Source organism: Pelodiscus sinensis, chromosome 3 (genome assembly GCF_049634645.1).
Source record: "Pelodiscus sinensis isolate JC-2024 chromosome 3, ASM4963464v1, whole genome shotgun sequence".
In the NCBI taxonomy this organism is placed as follows: domain Eukaryota; kingdom Metazoa; phylum Chordata; order Testudines; family Trionychidae; genus Pelodiscus; species Pelodiscus sinensis.
Window position 1 is genome coordinate 153,041,427 of NC_134713.1, and position 22,623 is coordinate 153,064,049.

Here is a 22,623-nt window from a genome sequence, read left to right on the forward strand (position 1 = left end):
CATCTTGCTGTTGATGAGCATGGGTCTTTGCTAAAGACAGGAGCCAACATTGACTCTGTAGCCACTGAACTTTTAAAAGCTGCATACAGATTTATGACTAGGAATGAATACTCATATGAACCCTCTAGAGTTAGAGTGAAATGCAAAGATCTTAGTTCTCCTAACTATAGAAACAGCTGCAAAATCCCAGAACTATCAAATATACAGTTGAAATTAAGTTGCACTCAAGTGTGAAGAGTTAACTTCTGTAGCAAAGAAACTGCTTCAGTACTACAAACCTAATCTACTACAACCTACAAACCTAATCTACTACAGAAACCCCTACAAACCTAATCTACTACAGAAACCCTCATTTGAAACCAGAGAGAAATAAGACAAGCACCAGGAATAAAAGGAGTTTCCACATGCTTAAAAATGTTGCAAAGTGTCAAAACCTGCTAATTACAAAAGGAAGCATGCTATGCTTAAGAATCAACAACAATAACTTTATTATAAGTAGTTGGACCCACCAAAGCCAGTTATTTACTGACTATATAAAAGTAAAGTAATTATTGCTGCCTATGTATAAGAAAAGATGTTGAGTAAATTCAGGCTATGGTTTTGTGCCCCGAATTAAGTTAAGGATATAGACTTGAACTGTGACATTATGTGATATACATGTACACAGTATAATTTCATAAAAATCTATTCACATGAAAAGAACTGTCCTTGGGTTCCTTACTTTTAAAGCAATGGAAAAACATCTACTGTGTATTGATAAACTGTCATCTGTTACCTGGTAAAATTGTAGGTATTCTTCCCCTAACCAATCAGATTTACCAATGTACCTAGACATTCTGTGCACAAATTACAATGTTGCATAATATCAGACAATCTAGGTTCAGATTTAATAAAACACATATTTAAGCTCATTTGCCAGGTTGAAAAATTATGTTAACATTTTTTCATAGCCACGAGGAAGCTAGGTTTCTCCTTTAAGGCACAAGGGCTTGTTTAACACTTTCAGGAACACGACTGGCATAGTAGTCAAAATTTCTCAACGTGGCAAGGACCCCTGCTGAATTCATGTGTTTCACCTCCTTGTTATAATTCAAAGGATTTCCATGGATATCAGACAACTTGCCTGCAAGAAATATACGAATGTGTTACTCATCCCAGTTCATTTAAGCCAGTGGTCCCCAACCTTTTCAGGTTGTCAGGTGCCAGGGGGCGTGGCCGTTCGCCCGCCGGGCGCCCGGGCCCCCCCATAGCCGCATGCCCAGGGCCGGCGCTCCCCCCCCCCCCCCGCAAGCGCCGCGCGCCCGGGGCCGGCGCTCCCCTTCCCCCCCGCAAGCGCCGCGCGCCCGGGGCCGGGCCAGCGCTCCCCCTCCCCGCAGCAAACGCCGCGCGCCCGGGGCCGGCGCTCCCCCCGCCAAGCGCCGCGCGCCATGTGCCCGGGGCCAGACCAGCCCTGAGCACCTGGCGGGCACCGTGATGGGGACCACGGATTTAAGCAAAGCATTGAATTCTACTGAAATAGAACACCTTTTCCTTTTTGAATCATAGTTGTTCCAGATGTAAAAGATCAAGTCTTTTATACTTACAATGGCAAGATACAATCTCAGGAGATTGTATTAAATCAATATTATACTTGATCTTAAGGGCTAGTAGAAACCTCTTACACATTAAGATGGAAAACAGAAAAGGTTGAACAACAGTGATCTAAAGTTAATGTATATTTATTCCATTTAGCTTTTTTATAAATTATATTTTCACTAAGGCAGAGTGGCTTTGTGCTATTTGGTGGGTAGTGATTTCACTGGGTTACCCTCTGGACTGATTCAAATTTAGAGCCAAATCCTTCAGGATTTGGCCAATTGTTCTGTTGTTTTTGAAGAATTGTAAGATGCTCTCCATACACACAGTAAACATATATAGACAATACATGAATAACTGGGAGAAGACCTTATTATACAGGAAAACAATAAAGCAGCAGAGGAAGCTGTTGGCTGGAATATAGTAGAAGTAAAACTGATATGTTTTAAAAAGAAGAGTTTTTTAAATAAAAGCAGACAAGACAGATTATAATGCCTTCTACAGGCAAATCCAGGGCTTGAGCCGAAGTCCACTGTAGTCAATCTGAGTCATTCCACTGATTTCAAAGGGCTTTGGATCAGGCCTTCAGTGTTTAACAATGCATGTTTTGTTTTGTTTTTTTAATATCTATACACATGCTTGTAGACCAAGAAGTTATCTGCCCAAAATGTGCATAATGGCACATTGGTCCTATGAAAAGATATCACTACCTACCATTTGCACACAGACATTAGAAAAATCTACTGTTATTTCAGCTTCTCTCAAGAAAGAGTTATGAATATCATTGTTAACTCACCTCCCACAGCATGTAAAACAGCCTCAGGAGCACATGTATCCCACTTCTTGCACCCAGGACTAGCAAACACATAAGCTGAAGCCTTGCCTTCTATAAGTTGAATGATCTATTACATATGAAGAATGACATTCATTTCACATGACCCAGGCACACAAAAGATAGAACACAGGCTCAATGGGAGTAGGACGGGGTCAGTTTAGCACTGCATACACGCGTATATCCTCACCAGAAAGAGGATGTGAAGGACTAGTCGACTATCCAATAAGCAAAAATGCTTATCGGATAGTCAATAGGTTAATTGCCTAGTCACTATCAGAATGAGGCAGAAAGGTGGGGAGTAATAGGGGGTACTTCAAAGCAGCAGCACTGCATGAAGCCTCGGGCCAGACCTTGGGCTCCACACCACGCTGCTGCTTTGAAACGCTGCATAAAGCCTGGGACCAGCTGGGGTGTCCCCAGGCTGCACACAGCGTTTCAAAGCGGCAGCACCGCGTGGCGCCCAGGAGTCAGCTGGAGACTCCCCTGCTGACCCTGGACTTTGTGTGGTGCTGTCGCTTTGAAATGCCGTGTGGAGCCTGAGTCTGGGCTCCCCGTGGCATTTCAAAGTAGCAGCGCCACACAGAACTCAGGGTCAGCAGTGAAGTCCCCAGCTGACCCCCAGGCTCCATGCAGCGCTTTCGCCTTTAAAGGGATAGGCGCCCTATCGACTAATCAAATAGTCAATTACAGTACTCGCAACTTAACATCCCTATTGCCAGGGGTCCCTTCGTCCCCATAGAGGTAAGGATGGCATTTGTCTCCAAATTCTTTGTTCTCTTTACAAAGGTGTCATATCATATCACAAGTAAAAGAAATATAATGGATTGTCATACCTTATTTCCTGCACCTCCAACTCTTACCACACTATCAGGGTGCATTGCACTAATGCAGTCATTTACCAGCTTACTGCTGTGTGAACGGGTAGTAGTGATGATATGTTTCCCAGCTGGCACTTCTTTCAGCTGAAATCCAAAGGCACCCAAGCCTAGGACACCCCAGATTGTCCTACCCAGCACGGCATCTGCTCCAGCCTACACAAAAGGTGCAAAATCCAAGGCTTACAGCAGGGGTTCCCAACCTTTTTCAGTCCCCGTAGCCCCTTGGCTTTTAGTACCCCCATACCCCCATTCAATATAAAAGGAAATAAATTCTAGACTCTATAATCTACAACTTTTTTCACTAACACTACTACTTTTGGAATATTTCAAGTAGGATAATCTAGTTATTTACCAAATATTCCCTGTACCCCCTTGAGAAGCTTCTCGTACTCCCTGGGAACCCCTGGTTGGGAACACGTACCCCAGGTTGGGAACCCCTGGCTTACAGTTACCACAGCATATAATACTTATTTTTTTAAATATATGAACCCAATGGAATAGCTGGAGACATTTTATTTCAATATTGGATCCTTTTTTTGCTTTTTACAGAATCCCGTCCCACTGTTTACCTGGGATTAAGTAAGAGTGTAAATTGTGGCAACGGAAAAGAAGGGAGTTCTTCATAACTGAAGCATAGGGTAAGGAGTAAGGATTCCTGGATTCTATTTCCAGCTAACTGAATAACATGCTGTGTCACCTTAGGAAAGTTATTTAGCTTGGGTAATTCTCTGTGCTTTAGTTTCCCCATCTGTGAAACGGGGAATAATTTTTCCTTACCTACCTCAAAGGGTTTTGTAATAATGAGTTAATGTCAGTAAAATCTCTTTGAAATCCTTGCATCAGATATTATAGAACTGAAAAGTACTTTCATCATCATTTCAGTGTACTATTCCAGTATTTCTCAACCAGTGGTACGAGTACCCATAGGGGTACTCAAGAGAAGACTGGGGGCGGGGGGGGGTAAATGTCAACACAACTGAAATTTGGAGAAAACTGAATCTTTGTTTTAAGTTTTACAGCTAGGGTTGCCAGGTGTCCAGTTTTCGCCCGGACTGTCCGTTATTCAGGTCCCCCACCTGGTAAAAAAAAACAGAAAATACAGGACGTGTGAAATGTCTGGTATTTTCTGTTTCCCTCGGACGGAAGTCCAACAGGGACAATTTTCCCCTGCTGTGTCTGGCGGGGGCGGGGGAGTGAGGAGCACGGGGCCATTTAAAAGCACAGTGTCTTTTTTTGGTTTTTTTGCTTAACAACTTTGGTCTCTCCCCGCCTTTCCCCCCCCCTCCCCCCAACAGAGTTTTTTCCCGATTTTTTTTTTTTTTTTGGCAGTGCGGGGGCGGGTTTTGGTATTTTTTTGTTAAACCATTCTGGCAACCCTATTTACAGCGCTTTATTATTTTTGTACTTTTTACACCCAAAAATTTCATCAGCCTCCCAGCTATGATTAAGTTATTTAAACAAATGTGCTGCAATGGTAGAAAAAATGTGTGTGTGTCTGAAAACTGTAAGTATTGGGGGTACTTATAATTTTTTTTAAAAGGTGTACTTTATAAAAAAAAAAAAGTTTGAGAATCACTGTACTATACCAACTATGTATGACCTTTTCTTCGTTATGCTCAATCCTAATCAGCTCCCAGTCTGAGACCTTGGAGTCTTCCTGAATTTTGCTGTTCTCGTGTTACGATTAATACTCTTAATTCCCTTCCAGAGGAACTGTCTGCAGGGTGTGGTGCCCCATTTTGGGGAATGGGAAGTCTGGGACTGGGTTCTGTAACACTGTAACTCAGTTGTCACTAACTATGGTTAAGTCTATACTATACATTAGGGGTGTGGTTCCCCAGATCAAGTACACATAGTCACAATAGCTCTCATTGAGCTACTAGGAGTATAAATAGGAGCACTGCTGCAACAGAATCGGGAGTGGGAGTGGAGGCATAGCTGAACAGTGCTGTGTACACACCCATCTGAAACCAGTGGGATGGCTAAGCAGAAAGTATGTGAACTAGAAACATATCTTCGAAGTGACAGTTGCAGATCATTTAGTGTTCTCAAGCAAAATCAATACACTGATTACCTCATAATTGTAGAAGGGCTGGTTAATAACTCCTGCTATTGCTTTACCTTCATAAGCAATTCCAATAAGGACTGTTACATGATCAAGGAGACCTGTGAAGAAGTAATAAATGTTGTTATGCTTGAAAATGAGAGTACGAAACCCCTTCCCCCACCATAAAACCCCCAGACCTCATGCAAACCCACAATCCTCTATCTTTGTTCAATTACTTGAAAATGTTAATAATAGCCAAGATTATCAGAAGTGACTAGATACTGTGGATGCCTAATTTTTAGTTGCCCAGCTTGAGACAATTTCACACTCTGAGTATCTCTGAATAATAAGACCCTGTTATGTTGTGTCAGATTGGATGTCCAAAACGTAAGGCATCCAAAAATCACTAATCACTGTTGACAATTTGAGTGAATGAGCATATTTAATATAAAGAGGTTTCTGGTCAGAAAAAAAATTATATCACTACATAATACTTATTTAAATGACACCAACATAAACCACTGTGCTGAATTGGCAAGTATTTGGTACAGGTTGCACCTCTGAAAACCAGCACTCTCTGGTCTGACAACATCTGTGGTCTGGTAAGACCACAGATGGTCCTGGACCAGAGAGCCTGGGAGCCTAATGGCAACATATAGTAAGCAGTACTGTTCATTGTGCCAGGTGTTATCCTGACCCACAATTAAAAAACAATACAAAACAAATTTCCTATCCCAAATAGTTCAAGAAGCTGGAACAGGAGGATAATAGTATAGTGTCATAGAACTCGAAGGGACCTTGAGAAGTCATCAAGTCTAGTCCCCTGCCCTTGCGGCAGGACCAAGTACCATCCCTGACAAACTTGCCCCAGATCCCTAAATGGCTGCCTCGAGGATTCAACTCACAACCCTGGTTGTACCAGGCCAATGCTCAAACCATTGAGCTGTCTGCTGTAGCTTTACAGATTTTTTCAGGTAAGCCTAATAAATGCTTGTAGGATTGGACCCCCAATAGTCAACAAAAAAAAGTTTACTTCCATGACAGAAGTAATTATGTGGTTTTTAAATAATGCTGTAAATACAGTAGTAACATGCATGTATTTTGAAAGATAGGAACACAAATATTGTGGGATCAAAGAAATTTAGATCTTTCCCATCTCTAGTTCATTGATCCTCCCCTTGGCAAATAAAAACTAGAGAGAGAGAATGTACCGGATATTAAAAGATTGCTATTACTGAAAGCCATTAAGACAAATCCCAAACAAGCATACATAAAAGGAAAAAAAAAAAAGAAAGAAAAAAAACCCAAAGGTCTAATCCTATGAAATGTCGAATAACCTTCAACTCCCATGGAAGTCAACGGTAGTGGAAGCCACTCAGTATTTAAAGTGTATCCTGACATGAATAAAATCCTATACAGGTTATGAAATGGGATTACAGGAGTCCTAACAACTATTTAAAAATCTTATACAAACTTCCTATTAAGGAAGACAGTTTCAGAGACTAAAGTGACGTTAGGTGAAAACTTTCTAGTAACTCTACTTTACTTGGCTCTGCACACCAGAGTCTGTAACACCTACAGAGCATTTGGTAGAAAATATAGAACAAATGGCATAATTCCAGTGAGGATTTCTGGAAATGTCATGAGCAAGGAGAACAGATCTCAAATTGTTTATGTGGCCATGAGAACCCCAAAAACAGTGCTAGGGAAACCATTTAGTGACAAATCCTTCTTTGCCCAACAAAGCTAACAGACATTTTATTTCTAATTTTTTTTTAGAAATCCTGCCTATTCCTCACTTGTAATACATACATTTTGATCCATCTTACATGCCCCACCTAGCCAAAAAATTCTGATGTGAGACGGACCTCTCTCAATGACTTTGCTACCCATTCTTTTCTAGTTCAGTGGTTCTCCAGACTTCTTGCCAACAGTCAACATTATCTATTCTGATGGATTCTGCACAGCTTGATAAGCTTCTAGAATGTTCTAGAAATTTTCATGTTATTTTTATTAAACTGAAATAATTTTTCAAATCAGTACAAATAAGCAAAAGACAAACAAACCTTCTGTGTATTCTTTGGTCCCATCCAGAGGATCAACCCAGACAACAAGCTACAAGCAGGAAAAAAAAAAAAAGCACATAACACAAGAGGAGAAACAGACCGCAGAAATTAAACTATTGGTATAATTATGCTAGTTAGAAGCACTGAGGAGTAAAAATCTCAGAATTGTTATGAAATCTTTCACTTAAAGAACAAAAAGAATGACGTGAATGTTCATAAATATTTATTATATATAGGGCAGGACAGATCAGGCGATTTGTAAAGTGATGTTAAACTTTTCACCAGCTATTTCACAGGCTATGTAAAGTGGATTTGGTGAGCTCAGTCCATTTTGTATGGAAAGATGTCCACATTAAAAACCTATCAGCAGCATACTACAACATGCATCAATTAGCAGTATTGCTTGTAATTTTAGTAGCAATACCAAGGATTGAATGAGACCTTTGTGTAAACTTGAAACTTGTCTCTCTCCCCCAGAGAAGTTGTCTAATAAAAGATATTATCTTGCCCACCTTGCCTCTGCAATATCCTGAAACCAACCTGGCTACAATGGCACTGCATACAAAAATTCAGTGAGCATGAAAACTAAAGTGTCCTCCCATTACTCTAGGTGGTCCCTCTGAGACACATTCATGGAACATTACCGAGAAACCTGCAATTCTGCTGCCCAAACCACATCTATTCTGTAGATAATTAGAGGGCTTCCATTTTTAGGGCTGTCACTTTGGCATCTTTAATTTTAAAAAACAAGTATTTTTACTTAAACCAAAACAAGCTGACAGCATCAAAATTTCATCATCAAAATTTCATGGCTATTTCTTAGATAAGATTAAAAAGCTATAAAGGGATACAAGAGAGTAAGCGTAACATTTCTATTACCTCTTCCTCTTTAATGGAATTGTATTGTGGTGGAAAAGCTTTCTTCAGTATTTCCTCACACTGACCATCCTCAATCAACTCCTCATCGACATCCTGAGAGGGCAGGTCCTGACAAAAGGACACAAAGACACTAACAAAAACAGGCAACAGCCAGAGAGCACTGTGTTCCAGAGAGCACTTCGCAGCTCCAAAATATGTTTCCATCCCTAACATTGGAAATACAGCAGAGAAAAATGATACAGCCATTCCCCAGGGCTTAGCCACATGCCAGCCTTTGCCTTTATCTCAGGTTAACTTGGCCTTGTTGCCAGAGTGGGAGTGGGATTTGCCTTCCTATCACTGGATTTGGTGCAGGTCACCTGAGGAGGCTAACGCTAAGGGAAAGGGAAATGGGAGGGAAGACAAAAATTAAAGAGAACATGTGTTCTCACCTCTTCTCCTATGATTGTCACTCGGGGGAATTTCCGTGCCAGTGAAGAGCAAATGCTCATTTGTACCAATCGGTCAGCTTTGGTCTGCAAATCACTGGGTCCACACTGCAAGGGATAGAAAGAAATTTAAAACAGAGTGGTCTGTATGGCACTGATCATTGATTCTCACTTACTAGAGGACAAGGATCCATGTCACAGAAATCACCATCCCAATTAACCATTTCAAGAGAAACACCAAGCACGCCAATAGGTCCCGGAGATGGAGTTCACTCTCTCAACATCTGTCTCAGGAGTGAAGTACATTGGTAGAGCAGCATGAAGAAGCGGATTCCAATGCTGCATGTGCTGTATCTTCTCACTGGATTCAGCACAAAACAACCTTATTTTGTATGATGACATTCATACACATATACCACACTTCACTGAACCAAGTACAGGTTGAACCTCTCTGGTCCAGGACTCTTTGGTCTGGCAACATCCGTGGTCCAGCAGGACCATGGAAGTTGCTGGACCAGAGAGCCCTGGACTGGGGCAACAGAGTGCTGGCATCCAGGGGTAGCCTTGGGTCTGTGGAATACCGGCATCCCTGTGGCTGGCCATGGACCTCTAGCACACCCAGAGTAGCTGAGTCCTGGCAGAGCCCCCGCTGCCCCGGGGCAGCTGAGTATGGCGGCCCTGAGGCAGTGGAGCCCCAGCAGGTCAAGGGCTGGCCAGAGAGCTGAGAGCCCAGTGAGATTTGCTGACAGATCCCGAAGGAGCCTGGACTATGTCAGCAGAGGGGCTGATCTCCCTTGGCCTGGCAAACTTCCTCCTTTGGGACTGGTCAGGTCCTGAGGGTGGGGAACCAGCTGGGTCCACCTGTAGTTCTTTTATCAAATAAAATAAAAAGAATAGAAGAAGAAAGAAATTAAGAGACATAAATAAGGGAGAAAAATGTTTTGTCATGCTACTGAAAAGATAGAGTAGAAGAGGCAGGAGTTTCAGAGAAGATGGCTGTTATTCCAGCTGTGCGCTAATTACAATTGATTTGATTAATGGCACACTCAGAAATAACATTTTTCAACCACAATAAAGTGAGTGTGCTGGTCTCAAATGTATTTTTGTGTCATTTTCCTGGATGTCAAGTTTCTTAAAGCCGATGATCAACTGATCCGGCACAGCGCGGCAGTCTAAATAAGGATCGGTCAGCTGGGAAAGCCTTTGCCAACCGATCTATGCCTCATGAACATATCCTATTTGTTCACAAAAGAAAAAAGTAAGATAGATGAGTAGCAATAAGGGAGGTAATGACATTTACAGATCAAAAAAAAAGAAAAGAAAAGTCCTTTAACAAGGGCCTACTTCTGATGGATAGTTCTGTTTCTTAGGTTTAAAATGCACAATATGCAAGGAGTCATAATAACTGAATTACAATACAAATATTTAATCACATCATACCAGGAATAAGATGATCGTATGACAGCATTACCAAGCTCTGGATTTATATTGTGATTAGCATAAATAATCAGTCAAATAAAAAGGTGTAAACATTTTATAAAGAGGATCCTCTACTGCCGTGCTTAACGAATATTCAGATATGCAAATAAAATGTTACTGGTTCACCAAGAGGTTGTGAATGGGTTTGCTAGTCCGTGGCACAAAAAAGGTTGGGAACCACTGGCCTAGAAGCAGCCCTGAGCTGCAGCTTGGGAATGCTCAAGCTTTTCGCTTGGCCCTAATCTTCTCTCTTCTTCCTCATGGTATTTTCTGCCAGTTACAAAAAATATTACAGCATTTCATGTAAATTGCAATAATCAGCTCTCTTTCCAAAGATTCATGGTCTCCTAGAATGTTACCCAACTGACAGCAATTGCCAAGCTGCTGTATCTTCTTGCAGACATTTCTCTAAATGTTCTAACAGGCACTAGAGCAGCACTTCAAAACTGCCAATTCTCGGATTGGTGCTGGGCTGCAAACCACTGGCTGCCAGGCCAGGGCACTCTGCTAGGCCATTGCCATGCTTTGGTAATTGGCTCAGCGGGACTCTAGAACAAGGCCCGGTCTGCCCAGAAACCCCCCTTCTCCTCTTTCCGAGATTGTTCTCCCTGCACCTACCTCTGCGTTGGCTTCTCTGCATGATGCTGCCTTGATGTGGAGGACACTGCTCGAGCCCAGGGGCAGGAGTGCCCCCAGGTGTAGGGGCTGCAGTATGGCAGGTTGCTCGCTAGGACCCAGCTGCTTTGGACTGGAGTTTGGAAAGCCAGGGCTGGGCTCAGCCCCACAGCAGGAACCAACTCACAGCCGCTGTTTGCTAGTCCGCAGCAACTAGTCGACTACCCAATAAGCATAAGTTTATCGGGTAGTCAACTAGAATATCGACTACTCCTCCCCCTCTGCTGTCTCTATTAGAGACAGCAAGGGGGGAGGAGGAAACAGGAGCTGGTGCTGGGGGGAGCAGGCTTAAAAGGCTCTGCGGTGCCACCTGCCCCTCCAGTTGCCTCTATCAGACGCAGTGGGAGGGTATAGGGAAGGCTGCTACGAAGCAGCCTCTGCCTGCAGCAGGCTGAGGCTCACCGTGGGCAGAAGCTGCTCCGGTAGCAGCCCCTATTTGCGGTGGCCCAGGCTGGCTGTGCACAGAGGCTGCTCAGGGTCAGGGGCTGCTGATGAAGCAGCCCCTGCCCATGGCCAGTCATGCCACTGCAAACAGAGGCTGCTGGACTTAGTGTGAGCCAGGACCAAGCAGTCCCAGCTCACTCTGGTCCAGTGTGCCGCGCCTCTGCATTTTAAATGTAGCAAGAGCCTGGAAGTTCTTATTACATTTAAAATCAGAGCTGTAGTGTGGGTGGCTCCCAGAGCCAGCACGAGCCAGGACTGCTCAGTCCCGGCTCGAGCTGGCTTCTGGAGCTACCCCTGCTGTGGCTCTGCACAGCAGTCCTTATCGACTAACACAATTAGTCAGACAACCACAATTTAACATCCCTAGAACCACTGACGTACACAATTGAATTTTTAATACAATGATCCCCAAAGATATTAAACCTAATTTAGTAAAGTAAGCCAGGATTTTATCAGTCTGTTGCAGCACTCCCCTCTCTCTCCGCAGCATCCCCATTGTGCTGAAGCTGTTTGATCTTCCGAAAGAACTCCTGGGGCTGTTTCTAACTCAGTGTTCTTAGCAGACATGAAATCAGTATGAAGCAAAACAAGTACCTTCTCCACTATGTCCAGGTCTCCACCAGCCATCACATTTCTCACTATTGTTCCAGCTCTGTGCGCAACAGAATATGCAGAGGCCACTAGGCGCATCAACACAGTTGGAGAAGAAGCCATAGTTAATGCTGAAGAGAATAAAAAAGTGATCTTGTGAATTCACAATTTTCATATACTAACATTCAAGAGAAGAATAAGAAGCCCATGGAAGACTAAATTATTCCAGTAGTAGAGTTTGGAATGTTATTTATATAAAAATAAAATCTTATAAATTAATAGAATAATCAATGCAAATTGCATCGACTATTTGATTAGCCCAATCATCTAAATTTAACACCCCTAACATGGATGCAAAAAAACACTTCTCACTTTCTGGGCTGGCTAAATCTTGGTGTATCCTGAGCAGAAACTGCTAGTAATGCCAGGTTTCTAGTGCATGGATTTTTATGGATTTTAATAAATTACCATATAGAAACAGAAAAAGAACCTCTATCCCAAGAACCCCATATAATCTGAAACTTTACTGATAACACTAATCTAGCAATTCTTGTTTTGAAACCTAGAGTCATATAAATTCCCCAGATTAATGCCCAAATGACATACTATCTTTTTCTTCTGTCTTGAAAGCTATCAGGCATGCTCTTGTAGTTAAAGCACAGGAAAAATAGGAATTAGAATTCCTGACTTCCATTCCCGGATCATTTATTGATTTCCTGTTGAACTTGATTAAATCACTTAATGCGTCTATGTGCCATTTTCCCTATCCATTATCATGTGAACAATAATACTTAATTACATCATAGGGGCATTGTGAGATTTAATTAATCAATAAAGTGCTTTGCAATCTTTTGACTGAAAAAACATTTACAATAATCGCATCGTCTTGCCAAAGAGGGTGGGGAAAAAATCATCTTTTAAAAACAGATTTTTAATTTAAATACATTTAAAATGTATTTAATAACTAAATTTGAACAATCTATATTAAAGATTAAATTTATTAATCAATAATTTAAAATACATAAAAATAGTAAGTGGCACAGATTTGCTTCCAAATCTTTAAAAGTCAAAACACTAAACTAATGGATACGACCAGCTAAGCACTTGAAACCAGAGTCTGTTGAATCACTAAACCAGCTTTCAATCAGCAGTAGCCTTTTCTGCAGATGGAAAGAGAATATTTTCTTTACTTCAGTTTATTCAAGTAGTTTGAATTAACTAGTTGTAGAACTAAAGTTAAGACACCAACTGGAAATGGATAAGTAGGAAAAGTGTATTTTCCTCTTCCAGTTTATGAATAAAAACTAGATGTGAGAAGATGAGAACTGTCAGTTCTGAAGTCTTGAAGGACATTGTGACAGAAATAATCAATTCAATATCATTAACTACAGATGATAAATACTTACTTTGTTTAATAAATCATTTTCAAATTTATCAAAAACACGTTTTGTTAAACTTTCCTCTTTATGTATTCATCTACATGAAGGTCATTTACCTAATAAACAATTTGAAAATAGTATTCTGGAGCATTTTTAATTAGGGATGTTAAATTTCAACTAATCAGCTAATTGAATAGTGGATGGATTTTCCATCAACTACTCAATTAATCTCAGCTGCGCTTCTGCCTTTTAAATGTAGCAAGAGCCTCCCCTCCCACCTCGGAGCTCTTGCTACATTTAAAAAGTGAGGCCCAGCATTCAGACCTGGTGCGAGCAGGGACTGTATGGGTGCATCCACACAGCACCTGAAACTCGAAATAAGCTACACAATTTACGCTATACAAATTGCGTAGCTTATTTCGAGTCTATTTGAAATAGGCTATTTTGAAATTTGGCACGGTTTACACTAGGGATGTAATAGTCTAGTTGATTAACCGATCAGCAAAAGCTTATAGGTTAATGCTATAGACTACACGCATTTTCTCCCCATCCTTTGCCAGTAAATTTTTTATCAGGCTGGCAAGCAGCCTGGCTCAGTCCTGGCGTGCACTGTGGTCCAGGACCTACCCACACTGCGTCTCTGCATTTTAAGTGTATTAGGAGCCAGGAAGGCAGCCCTGCTCAGTTCTGTATCAGAGGCTGCAGTGTGGGGCATCAGAGGCAGCTGCATGGAGTGGCAGGGGACTCCTCAGTGGCAGGCTGGCTCGTCGCTGGCTGCCGGGTCCAACCACAGGGACTATAGAATAGTCGAGTAACCGATATAGAGGTTACACAACTATTCAATTAACCAATATTTAACATCCCTAGTCTACACAAAGCCAAATTTCGAAATAAAGTGCTATTTCAAGCCATCCCTTACTCCTCGTCGAACGAGGTATACAGGGATGGCAAAATAGCGTGTCCACTATATTTCAAAATAGTGGACGCATTCAAAAGATGTGGGATAGCTATTTTGGGATACCTCCAGTATCCCAAAATAGCACTGTAGTGCAGACATACCCTACGAGTCCCCATTCAACCTGGGTTCCCCGCTGCACCTCTGCCTCCCCTGCCCCCATGGAGACAATGCTGGGGGGAACAATCTTTTAAGACCGCTTCTCCCACTCCCCCCAATACTGGCTCCTGCTCCCCCCTCCCCTTGCTGTCTCTGATACAGAGCAAGCAGCAAATCTTGCCTCAGACACTATTCAGGGACTGGCAAAGAAAGAGGCTGGAGGGAGGGGCAGAGAGCAGGGGTTCCTTTGGGATGCCAGACTGAGAAGGGGAGATGGGAGTCCGTGAGGAGTCAGGGGAGGGGCTGAGGACCCACATGGAGGATAGAAAGAGGGCTGGGGGGGCATGCAGTGCCAGAGGGTCTCTGGGCACCACCAGGCAGAAGTCCCCCCCTCCCCCACAGAGGCAGCAAGGGGGGGAAAACTCAATTAGTGACTCGAGTACCCGGTCAGCTAGTCGACTAGTCACTTACATCCCTATCTCTCTATAGATTAAAGAAAGTTTTTCCTGCAGGAATGAGTCTCAACAGAGTCCCCAGAAGGGGAAGAGGTGGCCATGGCTCAGGGTTCTCTTTCCTCCTTTGGGAGGGAGAGGCGCCTTGGGCTCCCTGCTGGCCCCCAGCTCTTCTGAAGAAGGGCCAAGGAGTGGCAGCAGTGGCTCCTCATTGCGCTTGGAGCCCTGATGCTCTGGGACCCAGCAGGGAACAGCAATCTCCGGCTGCTTGGGCCAGGTGCGGTGCGGCCACCATGTGCCTGAAGTTCCAGCCTGGAACCCTTCCTCCCCACAAGATTAATATGCCAGCACTGGCTTCCTGCGGGGGAGTAGGGAGAAGAGAAAACCCTGAGGCTCCACCCTGGAGGAGGCTTGTGGAGAATGCACGTGCTGATGTGGGGGGGGGGGGAGCCAGCATTTCCCACAGCAGCGTGCGCACTTCTATGCAAGCTGCCTCCAGCGTGGAGCCTCATGGTTTTCTCAGCTCCCCCTCAAGAAGCTGGCGCTGGTGCGCTAATCTTAGGGGTTCCAGGCTGGAGCTCCAGGTATGCAGTGGCCCCACCAGTTCCCTGCTGGGTACTGGGCTCCCAGTGCAGCAAGGAGCTGCTGCTGCCACCCCCTGGCTCAGCCCTAGCCCTCGACTGGAGGCCGGGGAGGGAGGCGCTGAGAGGCCAGGGGAAAGGCCCCCCCCTCCAGCCTCCAGTAACATGGGAGGGGGAAGAGGCTGGGGAGGAGGATGGGGGAGCTAGGGAGGAAGCAGGGCTGGTTGTGCCTGGGAAAGGAGGTGGGGGGGATGAGAGGCTATGGAGGGGGGTTGGGAGACCAAGTTTGGCATGTCAAACAAAGATCTAAACACGAGACTACAAAGCATCACTACTAAGCCACTGGGTTGCCTTTTTAAAGTGCTGAAGATGTAAACCAGATAATCGATGTACCCTCAAATTAACGCACACAGAAAAATGATAAGACAAAAACCACAATTATCAGTAGGTGGACACTTTTCACAAAATGATCACTCCATATATAAACTCTTAGTCCTCACCTTCAAATGAAACCTTCATACCTTCAAAAAAAATGAGCCGGGGAACTAGAACTCATAACTCTGCTGGACACTAAAACCCATGGTCTTAACAGAGACACTTGTTTTATGGCTCATTACAACACGCTGGGCTTGTACATACTAGGAATGTAAGTCGAGTAATTAGATACTCATTCCCCTCCACCTCCCTTCCCCCACCTCTGTATCAGAGCAGGAGCCAGTGCTGGGGGGAGCCAGCTTAAAAGCCAGTTCTCCATAGCACCATCTCCATGGTGTCGCCTGTTCCTGTCCCCTCTCTCCCCCCCATGCTGCTGCTTCTATTAGAGACAGCAGTGTGAGCGGGGGGGAACGGAGGGAAGAAGGCAGGGGAAGTTGCTGCGATGCAGCCTCTGCCCATGACAGCCTGGGGTGGCTGCAGACAGAGGCTGCCTCCCCAGCTGCTGTGTGTGAAGCATCCCCTGTCTTCAGCAGCCTGGGTTGACAGAGGGCAGAGAGTGCTTCGGCAGCAGCCCCAGTCTGCGGGAGTCCCCATGAGCAAGCCTGGCTCAGTCCCATCTTGCACCAGGTCCGGGGGCTGCCCCTGCTGCGGCTCTGCAGTTTAAATGTAGTAGGAACTAGGCATGCAGCAGAGCTGCACCAGGCGTAGCTCCTGAACCTGGTGCAAGCCAGGGCAGAGAAAGCCTTCCCTTAATGACTAATTTTGTAGTTGATAAAAATTATCAGTTACACGATTAGTGTAATTTTATTAGTTACATGATTACCTGCATCTTAACATCCTTAGAGTATACTACCACTTACACTGGTATAACTTATGTCTCTCTGAGGTGTGAATAAGCCATTCCTCTTCAGTGACATAAGTGACGCAGTCTTAAGTACCGGTGTGGACAGCACTGTTGCACTATGTCAGCAGGAGAGCTTCTCCCAGAAACATAGCTACCAGCTCTCATGAAGGTGGTTTTATCATGCCGTTGGAAGAGTTCTCTCCTCTCGCCATAAAGTGACTTCACCAGACATGCTACAGTGATGCAGCTTTGTCACTGTAGTGCTTCTAGTGTAGACTAGCCCTTTGTCACTTACTACCCTACTTTGTCCTACAACTGCTAGAGAATTAATTGCCTACTTCATTTTAATTGGACTTCCCAACACAAGTTAACATCTCTTGCTTAACAATCTATCCCACCTTTTATTTAGCTGTGACAGCTTGGTGATCCTTTCCAGATCGGAGGGGGAACTCTGAATCCCAAAAGTTGATAGTGGAGAGGACAAGAAGTTGGTCCAGTAAAAGATATTACCTTACCCACCTTGTCCCACATACCCTGAGACCAACTCTGCTCAAACACTCAAAACCATTGATATCAATTTAATGTGAACCCATAAATTCACTGACACAAGATAAACCAACATGTGCCAGGATTAACAGAGATGTTCACGTCACTTTAAGATTTGCCCTGGTTTAACTGAATTCATATAAAATGTATTTTTAATTATGTGTGTGTATTTGCCTCTGCAGACCAGGCCAAAGGCTCTCACTGTGGAACTGCAACTTCAGCTGATTTGGTGGAGGCACACATGTGCATAATATCAGAGGCAGCCGGGGGAAACAGGAGCTAGTTCTCCCCCAGCACTGTATCTGCGGTGCTGTCTGACCCCCCCACCCTTGCTGCTGCTTCACGGGGGAATCTAGAGGGAAGTGGGAATCCACCCTCCCCCTCAGATAAGGGGCGCAGCCAGCTGGGCAGGTAACCCAGCTCAGTCCCAACTTGCACCAGGACCAAACCACGCTACAGCTCTGCAATTTTAAATGAAGTAGGAGCTGGGGGCAAGCAGCCCAGCTCCTACAGCATTTTAAATTACAGAGCTGCAGTGGGGTTTGGCCTCAACACGAGCTGAGATTGAGCCAGCTGCCTTCCCCTAACGACTAATCAAGTAGACGATAAAAATTCTGTTGACTACTCGATTAGTAGAATATTTGCATTTTAACATCCCTAGTGCATAAAGCCCAAAGTCTAGACACACCTATTCACATGTTTAAGTTTACTCTTGTGAGTAGTCCCATTGAATAATAGTGTGTCTGCAATATCAGGGCCTAATTTTGTAATTTATTAAAAAAAATCTGCAGATATATTTTCTGGGTGATAAACCTACTATACTGCTCAGATGTATCTCATTCTTGTATCTGTTAAAATAATTGGTTGTGTTATATAGGGAAAAACAAAAACCTTACTTTTTTGTTTGGTGTGGCTGGTTCACTTTCTTCCTTACCTTCTTCCTTGTTGTCGGCAATATCCGTTTCAGCTTTGCTCCAATTAAGCAATAAGCTGCACTTGTGTAAGGAGACATTGCGAAAAGTAGTACACCCATAACATGAAAGGGGTTTTTTTTCCTTTTATGCTTCCATAATCTATGTAATGTATAGCTGGTTTGCTTCTCTACTATCAAAATCAATTCCTTAATTTCCCCCCATCCTATTTAAAATTATATTTAAAAAAAACAACAGCGGCAGTTCAAGAGCAGTTCTACAATAACAAGTCAGTGTGAAGAGATGAAAGAGGAAAATATCTTAGGCTGAGTTTTTAAAAATATTATTTTAGTTTTTTAACCACTTTTAATTAAGCTAACAGTTTTACTCTTATTTTTAAACAGTGAGGAACTCTCTCCTTAAAATCATTTCTTTCTCCCCTCATACTAATAAAGCAACTGAAATTAGCCACCAAATTATTTTCTTCCTTGTACTTTTAGAGATGGGATCCTTGATTCAAAATCTCACACTTGTGTGCATTGACTAGTTTTAACTTCTATGATTATTTTAGCAAACAAAATCAAAATAGGGAGAACCACTTAAAGTAACAAGACACGTGACAACTCAGTTAATTAAAATATCTCTATCAAGCAAAATTTTCCTTCTTTTCATCCCACCAGAAATCCCTCCTAGTCCTGGAAATTTCAATGGAGACTAAAAACCCATCCCCATTTTCCTCCAGCTTTATAATTTACACATGTTTACACATATGATACGGACATCAAGAAAACAGAGAATCCGGATAAATAATAAAATACCTGCCATTCAACTGTAAGCAACAAAAGGAACAGCAATGCAAGGGGACTACTTCCTCTCCGCAGTATTGTACAGTACTGTCCCCTCCTTCCTCTTCACCAATAACCCTCCTACTCCTCCAAAATCCTCTGGGTCCTAAAGTTCACCTTTTGCAACGCTGTTTTGCCATATACAGGCAGTCCCCGGGTTACGTACAAGATAGGGACTGTAGGTTTGTTCTTAAGTTGAATCTGTATGTAAGTCGGAACTGGCGTCCAGATTCAGACACTGCTGAAACTGACCGCCAGTTCTGACTTACATACAGAATCAACTTAAGAACCCCAGGCGTCCCCAAGTCAGCTGCTGCTGAAACTGATCAGCAGCTGATTCCAGGAAGCCCGGGGCAGAGCAACTCTGCCTGGGGCTTCCTGTAGTCAGCGCTGGTCAGTTTCAGCAGAAGCTGACTTGGGGACGCCTGGGGCAGAGCAGCTGGGGTGCTACTGGACCAACCCAGCAGCACCCCATCTGCTCTGCCCCAGACGTCCTGATTCAGCCGCTGCTGAAACTGACCAGCAGCGGCTGAATCAGGACCTGGGGCAGAGCAGCTGGGGTGCTGCCGGGTTGGTCCAGTAGTGCCCACGGGCGCTGCAGGACCAATCTGTAGCGCCCCAGCTGCTCTGCCCTAGAGTCCAAAACAAAAGCCTGGTCTGCTTGGGGGGGGAGCTCACTAGCTGCGCCCCCCCCCCCAGCAGACCAGGGACACGGGGAGCAGAGCCGCAGCGGCAGCGGGGTGCCGCGCCTCTGAGGCTTTGCTCTGGCAAAGCCTCAGAGGCGAGGGACCCCGCCACGGCTGCGGCTTCAGTCTGGGTGCCTGTGGTCTGCTGGGGACGGTCCCCAGCAGACCACAGGCACCCGGACTGAAGCCGCAGCCGCGGGGGGTCCCGCGCCTCTGAGGCTTTGCCAGAGCAAAGCCTCAGAGGCGCGGGGAACCACCGCTGCTACCGCTCCAGTCTGGGTGCCTGTGGTCTGCTGGGGACGGTCCCCAGCAGACCACAGGCACCCGGACTGGAGCGGCAGCCGCGGGGGGGTCCCGCGCCTCTGAGGCTTTGCCAGAGCAAAGCCTCAGAGGCGCGGGGAACCGCCGCTGCTGCCGCTTCAGTCAAAGCGGCAGCAGCGGCGGTTCCCCGCGCCTCTGAGGCTTTGCTCTGGCAAAGCCTCAGAGGCGCGGGACCCCCCCGCGGCTGCCGCTCCAGTCCGGGTGCCTGTGGTCTGCTGGGGACCGTCCCCAGCAGACCACAGGCACCCAGACTGGAGCGGTAGCAGCGGTGGTTCCCCGCGCCTCTGAGGCTTTGCTCTGGCAAAGCCTCAGAGGCGCGGGACCCCCCGCGGCTGCGGCTTCAGTCCGGGTGCCTGTGGTCTGCTGGGGACCGTCCTCAGCAGACCACAGGCACCGGGTCTCAAGGGGCAGCAGCAGCGGTTCCCGCGCTTCTGAGGCTTTGCTCTGGCAAAGCCTCAGAAGCGCGGGAACCCGCCCGGTGCCCCTGGTCTGCTGGAGACGGTCTCCAGCAGACCAGGGGCACCGGAGCAGCTTACGAACGGGGCTTTCTCGCCCCGACTTCCGGGGCGAGAAAGCTCCGTTCGTAAGTGCGGATCCGACATAAGTCGGATCCGCGTAAGTCGGGGACTGCCTGTAATATAAAATGTTGTAGTTCTAGTTATAACCTATAAGCAGTGGGGCTGGAACTAGGGATTGTGTGGATGCTGCTGTAGCAAACACCAAATGTGTGGATTCCACTAGCATCCCTCCCACTGTAATTTACACAATTCCTTATAGCAGTGGTTCTTAACCTTACTGCAGCCTGCACCCCTTCGGTTCTCAAAATAAGTTCTCACACCCCATATTAAAAATTGTTGAAGTAGGTTAGTTCTTTAAACCTAAGATATATCATAAAAATCTGGCATCTCTCACACCTCCAGAAAGGGCATCTCGCACCCTGCGTGCACCCCAGGTTAAGAACCACTGCCTTACAGGACAATTTTAACATCTGAAGAGCTGGTGTTATTGGGCCATAGAATTGACCAAGCTTCACAGCTCTGACAGTGCAAGCATGTTTCGAAAGGATTTCTTGTGACCACTTTTGAAAAGGTAAGGTTTACATGTGATCCATTAAGAAAGAAGAAAAAAAACTTTGCAAGTAAACAGGTTTAGCAGAGAACATTTCTCTGAGAGCAAACTCCTGCAAATGTTAGGTGTCTGCCCTACCCAGGCCGCCAATCCTCATCCCAAACCCAAATCCATCTTCACTAGCCAGAACCTTGAGTTCATCTTATGAATCCTAGAGCTGGAAGAGACCTCAGGAAGTCACCAAGACCAGCCCCCCCTGCCCAAAGCAGGCCCAACCCCTACTAAATCAACCCAGCCAGGGCTTTGTCAAGCCAAGACTTAAAAACCTCTAGGGATGGAGAGTCCACCACCTCCCCAGGTAACCCATCCCAGTGCTTCCCCATCCTCCTAGTGAAATAGTTTTTTCCTAATATCCAACCTAGACCTCCCCCTATGCTTCCAAATATCATTAAGGGCAGATCTGTAAGGAACTCAGCTGACGTGCACTGCTCCTGGTCTGGGTATCGCACCCATCTATGGCCAGGGCGCTTCCGGGAGCAGCTACTGCTCCCAGCGGCTTTGTTTGGTTTTGGCGGGGGAACACTGGGAGCTGGCAGCGGAATGGGTCCTGTGCACTTTTTGCATACGCTAGCGGTAGGGCAATCCCATGCAAACCCCGCCCTCCAGAGGCCGCGCATGGATGTTGCGCGTGCAAAATAGTCCGCACCGCCCGGGGGGCGTCCAACATTCCAACCCTCCCTCTATAGGAGCGAGAGAAACGCTTTTCACAGAGGCATGTCCCTCCTCGCGGCCCGTCATGCCCTCGCCGCCCTCCGTCGCCGAGCCGGAAGCGCCGCCGGAGCACGCGGCGAGAGAGCCGGGGAGGCCGTGAGAATGTGGTGGGCGCGGAGGGCGCCTTCGTTCGTCAGGTCCCGCGTCCCGGCGCGCTCGGCAGCCTCCGGGGCCAACAGCGGGCAGCCGAGCTCGGAGAGCCGCGCAGACTCCAAGTACCGGGAGACGGTGCTGCTGCCCCGCAGCCGCTTCCCCGCCCAGCTGCCGGGCCGGCTGCAGCCCGAGGCCGAGGTGGAGATACAGCAGGTACCGCGCGCAGGGGGCGGGGCTCGGGCGCAGCTTTCCTGCTTGGCACCGTCCCGCCGCGTGGAGACAGACACACCCGCTGGAGTTCGGGGCAGGGGGATTAGCGTTGCGCTTTCTTCGCGCGGCCGCTTTCAGTGAGCTTGTCTGGCGGAGCCCGGAGTGGGAGTGGCCTGTGTCACTATCTCCCCCCCCCCCCCCCCCCCCGTGCACTTGGGGGCCCTGTTAGAAGAAGAGTTTGGGATTGTCCACTAGTGCCGCGCTATCCCGACAGGGTCAATGGCAAAACAAGGCGGTGCCAAACTGCCAGTGGTTTAAGGCAGAAGTTCTCACCCAAGGGCTTGGAGTGCCCCGGAGGGGAAAGTAGATTTTAGGGAGTCCCGCCAAGCAGGGTGTATTAGACTAATTGGTGTTCATGGCAGAAAGCCACATAGTTTCTATGCAGGGCACAGGCCCCAGGCCAGGAGTGGGCAATAAAATGGTTCACCAGGGTTAGTCGATGGTGGGCCGCTGTGGCTATATTTACCTAT

The 22,623-nt window shown here is 45.9% G+C and overlaps 2 protein-coding genes across 5 annotated transcripts in view; one reads left to right on the top strand and one right to left on the bottom strand.

The window, feature by feature from the left end:
- Positions 1–464: 464 nt before the first annotated feature.
- Positions 465–22,132, bottom strand: BPNT1 (3'(2'), 5'-bisphosphate nucleotidase 1). 4 transcript variants are annotated; one of them, XM_075925219.1, is made up of 9 exons: positions 22,010–22,132; positions 11,901–12,028; positions 8,712–8,816; positions 8,281–8,388; positions 7,402–7,450; positions 5,363–5,454; positions 3,244–3,441; positions 2,372–2,477; positions 465–1,123 (listed from the first exon to the last, which is right to left on the bottom strand). In XM_075925219.1, exons 2-9 carry the CDS (start codon positions 12,018–12,020, stop codon positions 975–977), a joined length of 927 nt encoding a protein of 308 aa, XP_075781334.1. In that variant the 5' UTR covers positions 12,021–12,028; positions 22,010–22,132; the 3' UTR covers positions 465–974. The 4 variants fall into 4 exon arrangements, with proteins under 4 accessions (XP_075781334.1, XP_006115635.1, XP_006115636.1 ...); XM_006115573.4 differs by lacking the exon at positions 22,010–22,132 and adding an exon at positions 18,918–19,074; XM_006115574.4 differs by lacking the exon at positions 22,010–22,132 and adding an exon at positions 18,922–19,071.
- The window catches only part of IARS2 (isoleucyl-tRNA synthetase 2, mitochondrial), a 61,367-nt gene continuing 60,537 nt past the window's right edge, over positions 21,794–22,623 (top strand). Inside the window, exon 1 of the mRNA XM_075925218.1 lies at positions 21,794–22,096. Within this exon, the coding sequence (XP_075781333.1) occupies positions 21,794–22,096 (303 nt within the window). The remainder of the gene's footprint in view (positions 22,097–22,623) is intronic.